General features: G+C 39.2%; 1 protein-coding gene across 2 annotated transcripts; it reads right to left on the bottom strand.

Moving 5' to 3' along the window:
- Positions 1–4047: 4047 nt before the first annotated feature.
- Positions 4048–6974, bottom strand: LOC114764449 (apoptosis facilitator Bcl-2-like protein 14). Of its 2 annotated transcripts, XM_028954114.1 has the most exons (6): positions 6860–6974; positions 5880–6170; positions 5687–5788; positions 5506–5567; positions 5031–5300; positions 4048–4422 (listed from the first exon to the last, which is right to left on the bottom strand). In XM_028954114.1, the coding sequence occupies exons 2-6, from the start codon at positions 6160–6162 to the stop codon at positions 4372–4374; spliced, it is 768 nt and encodes a 255-aa protein (XP_028809947.1). In that variant the 5' UTR covers positions 6163–6170; positions 6860–6974; the 3' UTR covers positions 4048–4371. The 2 variants fall into 2 exon arrangements, with proteins under 2 accessions (XP_028809947.1, XP_028809946.1); XM_028954113.1 differs by lacking the exon at positions 4048–4422 and having other exon boundaries at positions 4433–5300.
- Between the last annotated feature and the right edge of the window lie 320 nt (positions 6975–7294).

Genomic DNA, 7294 nt, shown 5'->3' with positions numbered 1-7294 from the left:
AGGAGTCAAATATCTGTTATTTGAAGTCTGAGCTCATGAATCTAAACAGGATGACCATACGCACTGCTGAGAAATACAGCAACAAGATTAACGACCTGAGATTTCAGGCTGGGCTCATTTAGATGGAGCTGGATAAAGAAAAAAAGAAGCTCCAAAACAAAGAATTGATGTTAAAGAACCCCACCAGTACAAGTTGCTTGAGGGAACAGCAAATCAGTGGCCTCATGCAGAAGCACAACTTCTTGAAGTAGTGCCTGATAGCGAAGAACTTTGAAATGGAGAAAAAACACGTTTTTATGCAGGAACAAATCCGGAAGTGTGATGAACTTTAGGATCTGCTGTTCCTGCAACCTGAACTGTTGGACAACAAGATCGCCTAACAGATTACCGAGTATCTAGAAGCAGACCTGGCCATATCTGAATACATGAAGAACCAGGACAGGCTGGAGGTTGAGAACCTATTAAGTGAACTTGAAACCGTGAAAAGGTTAAACGAGACCATGGTGAAGAAGAGCGGAGCGAGAGGCCAAGTGGCGAGAGGCACAGTAAAGCAAATGCAGTAAGGCGCAAAGGGGAGGGTGAGTATCCGTCCACGATTTAAACTGTGAACGTAAGAAAGAGAATTCCCCACCCCTCTCCACCGACCGTCATGGCTTGAAAATGTTTCGTCACGCAAGACTCTGAAGAAATAATAATTTAATTTATTCTGAAAGAAGACCAGCACAACTTCTGATTGTCTGCAACATTATGGTTGGTGAAGGTGTTGGTCAACTCTCTGAAAGGCCGCTCTCTCCTTGTCCCGCCTCTCTCTTCCTAATTATCATTTAAAGCTACATACAATGAAACAGCACGTCCTGGGGAAATGTCATTATGGGACTCGCTAAAAGTAGCTGTAATTCAGTACTACGTCTGAATTTCGGAAAGATTTACATTTACATTTACAGCATTTATCAGACGCCCTTATCCAGAGCGACTTACAATCAGTAGTTACAGGGACAGTCTCCCTCTGGAGCAACTCAGGGTTAAGTGTCTTGCTCAGGGACACAATGGTAGTAAGTGGGCTTTGAACCTGGGTCTCCTGGTTCATAGGCGAGCGTGTTACCCGCTAGGCTACTACCACCCCCGAAAGAGACTTTAGATACAGTATTAGGGAACCACTAAGACCAATATTAAGATAAAGAAAATTTTCATGTCAGGGGACATTTAAACTAAATATATATAACAGTACTATACCTGATACTTGCTTTAAATGTAACGAGACTCCAGGAACATTTATACATTGTATGTGGGAATGTGATAAGATCAGTACTCATATATTTAACTCAGGTACTGTCCATTTCTTCTGATCATCCTTGAGATGGTTCTACACCTTAATTTGAGTCCAGCTATGTTTGATTATACTAATTGGACTTGATTAGGAAAGCCACACCCCTGTCTGTCGGGGCTTTATGGCACAGTGCCCTCACATGGAGTTTGCTAAAAAAAAAAAAAAAACCCTGAAGGACCCTGAAGATGGTGAGAAATAAGATTCTCTGGTCTGATGAGACCAAGATAGATATTTCGATTTTTTTTATTCAGTATTGACAGGATAAATGTACAATGTGCATTACAGAAATACTATCGCTTAGCTTTAAGTCTTGTGACAGTCAAACAATGAAAGCAGATACATACATAAAAAAATAAACAATTGAACATTTAAAATATTTTTTTTAATGTTTATGTGTGTGTGTGTGTGTGTGTGTGTGTGTGTATATATAGGTGTTAATATTGGTGTCTAAATAAACACAAAGTTTAACAGTCACAACCTGAAGAAGAGGATGTGAGGGGTTTTCTTTTTTTTCTATTTATATATTTGTACTGCATTGCATTAGATATGATGTTATCACTGACATTTCTTGTCTTTAAGACGGGAACCCCAAAAGAAAAAGACCAGGATCTAGTGCTGATTCCATAAGCAGCAAAAGAAGCAAAAGTAGAGAAAACCAGGCACTCCTCATCACCTGTCCAATACGGTCCCAACAGTGAAGCATGGTGGTGGCAGCATCATGCTGTGGGGGTGTTTTGCACCTCATGGACAGGACAACTGGTTGCAATCAAGGGAAAGGTGAATGCGGCCAAGTATATAGAGAACCTGGACACAAACCTTCTACAGAGTGCTCAGGACCTCAGACTGGACCTCCAACAAGACAATGACCCAAAGCACACAGCTAAAATAACAAAGGAGTGGTTTCATTACAACTCTGTAACTGTTCTTGAATGGCCCAGCCAGAGCCCTGACTTAAACCCAATTCGAGCATCTCTGGAGGGACCTATAAATGGCCCAAATCCAGGTGTTGCATCTTTCCCAAAAAGACTCATTGCTGTATTAGGTCAAAAGGGGCCTCTGCTAAATATTGAGCAAAGGGTCTGAATACCTAGGACCATGTGATATTTCAGTTTTTCTTTATTGTTAAATCTGCAAAGATGTCACCAAATCTGTATTTTTCTGTCAATATGGGGTACTGTGTGTACATTAATGAGGAAAAAAGAACTTTGATGATTTTAGTAATATTGTTACACTTTATTTACTGACCTTGCCATTCTACAGGCAAAACAAACTATAATGTTTAATTGGAAGAAAATAGTAACTTCCACTATTGGACAATGGATCTATAATATGGCACAATGTATGGTAATAAAAAAAATTTTACTTAATGAGTATAAGGCAATCTGGAAACCATTATAAAAAGTTTATAAAAAGTGATGAAATAAAAGAGCTCCTAAAGGAGGACAACTCAAGCAAAGATATATAAATAAATAAGACCCAACCAAAGAAAGTAATGAAGGAATTATTTGATTGATGCCATTATTTCTCTTGTTTCTTTGGCTGAAATTTTAAATTGGTAGAATATCTTTTGTTTTTGTATAAGGGGAGGATGTGAGAGAGGATTGGGTGGGTTGGAGTTTTGGGGTTTTGTTTTTTTCCTATTTACGTATTTGTACTGCATTGCATTACATATGATGTTATCTATGAAATTATTGTTCATGTTAAAATGAAATTAAAATATTAAAAAACAAACCTCACATTTTTTGTTTTACAGTGTACAATGACAGTAGATGGCGCCAAAAGTGATATTTTGAAATAATTAGCCTTTGGCAGTTACTCAATATTCTTAACTACTTAATCCTGTTACTTAGGACCACATATTTCATTATGGCACCCAGTGAAAGTGAAGGTTGGTTGGGAGCAGTATCAGAACCCCCTCATGGTAGCTGGAGGACAAGCACTGTGCGATAATGTTAGAACTCCAGGATATGTACATTCTGCAAACAGCATTGATCAGAAGCCCTTATCCAGAGCGCCTTACAATCAAAAGTAACAGGGAGTCGCCCTGGAGACACTCAGGGTTAAATGTCTTGCTCACAGACACAGTGGTAGTATCTGGGGTTTAAACCTGTGGTTCATAGAAAAGTGTGTTACCCACTAGGCTACTACTGCCCAAGGACACCTTTTCGGTTACGAGAAACAAGTGTTTCTGTGGAAGGTTGAAATGTTGGATATTAAAACTTTAGTATGGTTGCCTTTTGCAATGTTACCTGGCAGCATAAAATGAGTTTGAACACCTAACATTACGAAAACAAATAGACATTAAAACAAACATTCAAAACCAAGACATTAGAAATAGTCTTTGACAAAGTTAGAAATAATTGCATCATTCATCTCTCATTTGCTGATACACTATATACTAAACTAGTCTAAATGATAATTTCTCCTTTTTAAATCAGAACAACTGTTTAAAGCTTAAAAATCAATTAAGCTTTGTGACAGATCTGCATTAATGGAAACAGCATTTATGCAGATGTTACCAGCAACCTTAGTAATTTTCAGCATGAACAATGTCTGGACAGCGTCAATTATTATTTTTTTTATTAGACAAAACAATGAGGACATTTCTAAATAAAAAACTAAACAAAACAAAAACAAAAAAAAACACAAAATCCCCATTGCATCAAATTGTTGAATACAAAAAAAAAACAAAAACAAAAAAAAAAACATAATAAGCATGCAAGCTCAATTAATTTTTTTTTCAGGCTATACTGCAGTAACACAACATACACATCCTCTCTAAAGTGCATGAGCAGGGTAGGCAGCAATTCATCATCAGGGAGCATCAGCATTTCGTTAACACGGAAAGCTATCAGCACCATACTGCTAGTTCTCTCCTTTGGATCACCCCTCCACTTTGGCACTGCCATCTTTGTGGATGGGGGACACAGAGGCACCATGGACATCTTGGTATGTCAAGTAAACACAGAAAAAACCCTGAGAATAGCTACAGACATGGCTTGTTCCTGTTGTTGCAATAGGATGCAAAGAGTTGGAATCAAGGCTCAGTTGACCTCCTCATCCTCTTCCTCCCTCTTGTCAGCAAAGGCTTCATTCTAAAAAAGACAAATTAAGATGATTTACTGAAAAGGGACCTTACAACTCAATACTGCATTGTGAGAAAAGGGTCAACAGTAGGAATTTGAAAAGCCTGTAAAAAAGAAAAGTCTGAGGTGGAATTACTGCATTGCAGTATTTCTTGGTTTAAACTTTTATTGCATTTGGGTAAATTTGAGCTGCATCTCAACCTCTTATAGTGACACATAGAAATAGATCCCATTGCTGTTATTCTTGTCTTCTCTTGACCAACCTAAGTTCTGAAAGAGTTCCTTTTTGAACACTTGTTGCTGCTTTTTCTTCTCTCGTTATACTGGCAATCGTATTATGATGCCAACCGTGCCATAAACATACAAAGATGTGACCCTGAACAATCTGTTTAAACCAAACATATTCAGATCAATGTCTATTTGTGTTTATAGCAGGTTTTCTACGGTGGGAACTGGGTATTCAAAGACGCAAACAAACCACACCAGTTACGCAGAGCATAAAAATGCAATACTGGGGCTTTCACAATAAATGAAAATGTATGATAATAAATCATTCTTTATTTGGAAGAAGATTCAGGGGATGTTTTTATTAAAGTGGATATTTTAAAGGAACTCACCCAGCCTCCATGCTGACTGACCCAAACCGAAAAGTTATCCTTAAGGTACTGAGAACCAAAGCCCATTGCCCGGTTCATAGGGTGGCAGTCCATGGCAGTAAGTCGAGAGGTGACCTCACAAGTCATAGCAATCTTGGCCTGCTCAGTACTACCGTTGGTTTGAAAGGACCTAAAGTCCAGTTTGCCCATGATGGTGTCCAACACTTTCTTGAACAGTGAGTAGGTAAAACATTTATGGAGCTCCTCTCGCAGCTTTTTGTTTTTCGCAATCTAAAAAAAAAAAAAAAAAAAGAAAGAGATAGAGAGAGAGAGAGTTTTAGAACAAGTCCACCGCACAATGCTTAAATCCAATGACCTCATACAGACACATATTTAGAAACATGGTGCTAGAGTCAGCTTTGAGCTCGGGCATGACCAGAAGGACTGCCTGTTACAGAAACTGATGTAATCGGTATTACGGTATACACGCACTTACCTTTTCATTAAGCTTATCACCTTCCTCTCTGAGAAGCTGGATAATTTGGTCGACGATTTCATCTGTGCAGAGACATCACAATGGCTTTCAGTTTATGACACATGAGTCGGGTGGCAGGAGTTGTCATTACCATCTCAAAAGTAAAAAAAAAAGATATATAAGTAGAGGGTGAACATCTTACCGGGTGAATCACACTCAAACTCGTCCGGATATAGGAGGGGCACCGTATCTTTGATCTTCGTCAGTTTGGCCACTACATTCCCAGCATCTTCCTCAAGTAGGCCTAATCAAAAACAACCCATCATCCACAGTAGAACGTAAGTCTTCAGCAGATACTAGACAAGTAAGAGGCATCAGACTGGACCTTCCCTCACCATTTTCAAGCGATGCAGGTTGACGGGCGCAATCTTTAGATTTTGTGGGTTCAGAAGTGTGGGTACAGATGCAACTTGGGAGACACTTTACCAGAAGGTTTCGTGTTTTTTTGCTCTTCTTTGTCTTTGACTGGCTGCCGGACGGAGGTTTATCACCCTTGCTGGCAACCTGACCGGTATAGGTGAGCCCCCTCATTCGAACGTATTTTACGATGATCATGTACTCTGCATCAGAAAGGAAATCCAGGTAGTCCACCTGCGCAGCATTCCCGTTCTCCGTCATCACTGTATCTGTATAGAAACGAGAGAGAGATTAACTCCCCAGAATTACATCTATTCAGGTATGTTCAATTCACGTACGTGCAATTCAAAAAAGCATGCCATGCAGGCTGGCGCAGTATTAAAAGAAGCCATTCCGCTAAACTAAACTTCCATCGACAAGTGTATTCTAGCGCTCTTAGAAACTGATCCCAGACCAGCTGCCTGTCAGTGAAGAGCTGTGCCAAGGCATGTCCGAGAAGGCGACTTCAAAATAAAAGTTCAGAGCGAGATAAGAGTTAACTAGTGTATTTTTACGCACGTACGCGCACACACACAAACCATAACGTATAACTTTTGGTCATTTATCAGTCTATCTAAAGAACCGCAGACTTTGAACTCACATTGCTTTAACGTAACGCGAAAACGGAACTACTGGAAAGTTTTATTTGAACTTAAATGACTCATTTCATTCTTTCACACCAAAATTTAATGTCTGAATTAAATTTAACAAAAGGACATTGAAAAAAAAACTACTTATTCAAAATAATAAGTGAGCAGCCGAAAGGAGCAACTAACTACTAAAAACGACCGGTTTACCCGAAATGAAAGTAAAATCCCTTTCTGTACACAAATATGAAAAACCAAAAAGAAATAAGTCATAGCCGAGGCCACGCTGTCACTCGTTAAGTTGCTACGAATTCCACAAATAAAAGACTTACGGAGTTGTGCCCGAGGTCCACGGGCCACTTCGCTGCGACAAGGTCCCGACTGACGTGAAACGTAAACAGCACAAGGGGTTAATGAAACGTCCGCCGCTTCCGGTCTACGTCACAGCTGCGTCGATTTTTAAAATTCTTTCATTTTTCTGCTGTCGAATGGTGGGCCCCGTTACAGGTGTAGTCCGGTATGCTTGTTTAAAACATTTCACTGATTATATATACTGGCAAAACCATAATTAAAAAAAAAAAGTTGTGGTCGGTAAATTTGATGAGTTATGAAAGTGAAAGTGAAGTGCACAGGGTGACTCAACGAAACTTGCCCTCTTCTTTTAACTATTCACCCTTGGGCAGCCATGACAACAACAAACAAACAAACAAACTTATAAAATTATTACGATTTTTCACTTAAAAAACAACTCTTTTTATTTTCACAAA

Source organism: Denticeps clupeoides, chromosome 15, assembly GCF_900700375.1.
Source record: "Denticeps clupeoides chromosome 15, fDenClu1.1, whole genome shotgun sequence".
In the NCBI taxonomy this organism is placed as follows: domain Eukaryota; kingdom Metazoa; phylum Chordata; class Actinopteri; order Clupeiformes; family Denticipitidae; genus Denticeps; species Denticeps clupeoides.
This window is presented reverse-complemented; position numbering and strand designations above follow the sequence as displayed.

Excerpts from the sequence above, each read along its gene's own strand:
- LOC114764449 (XM_028954113.1), bottom strand. The coding sequence starts at position 6,162 with ATGACGGAGAACGGGAATGCTGCGCAGGTGGACTACCTGGATTTCCTT. Across the intron at positions 5,789-5,879 it reads ACCTGCATCGCTTGAAAATG|GCCTACTTGAGGAAGATGCT; the intron begins GTGAGGGAAGGT and ends GTTTTTGATTAG. Across the intron at positions 5,301-5,505 it reads GTGATAAGCTTAATGAAAAG|ATTGCGAAAAACAAAAAGCT; the intron begins GTAAGTGCGTGT and ends TTTTTTTTTTAG.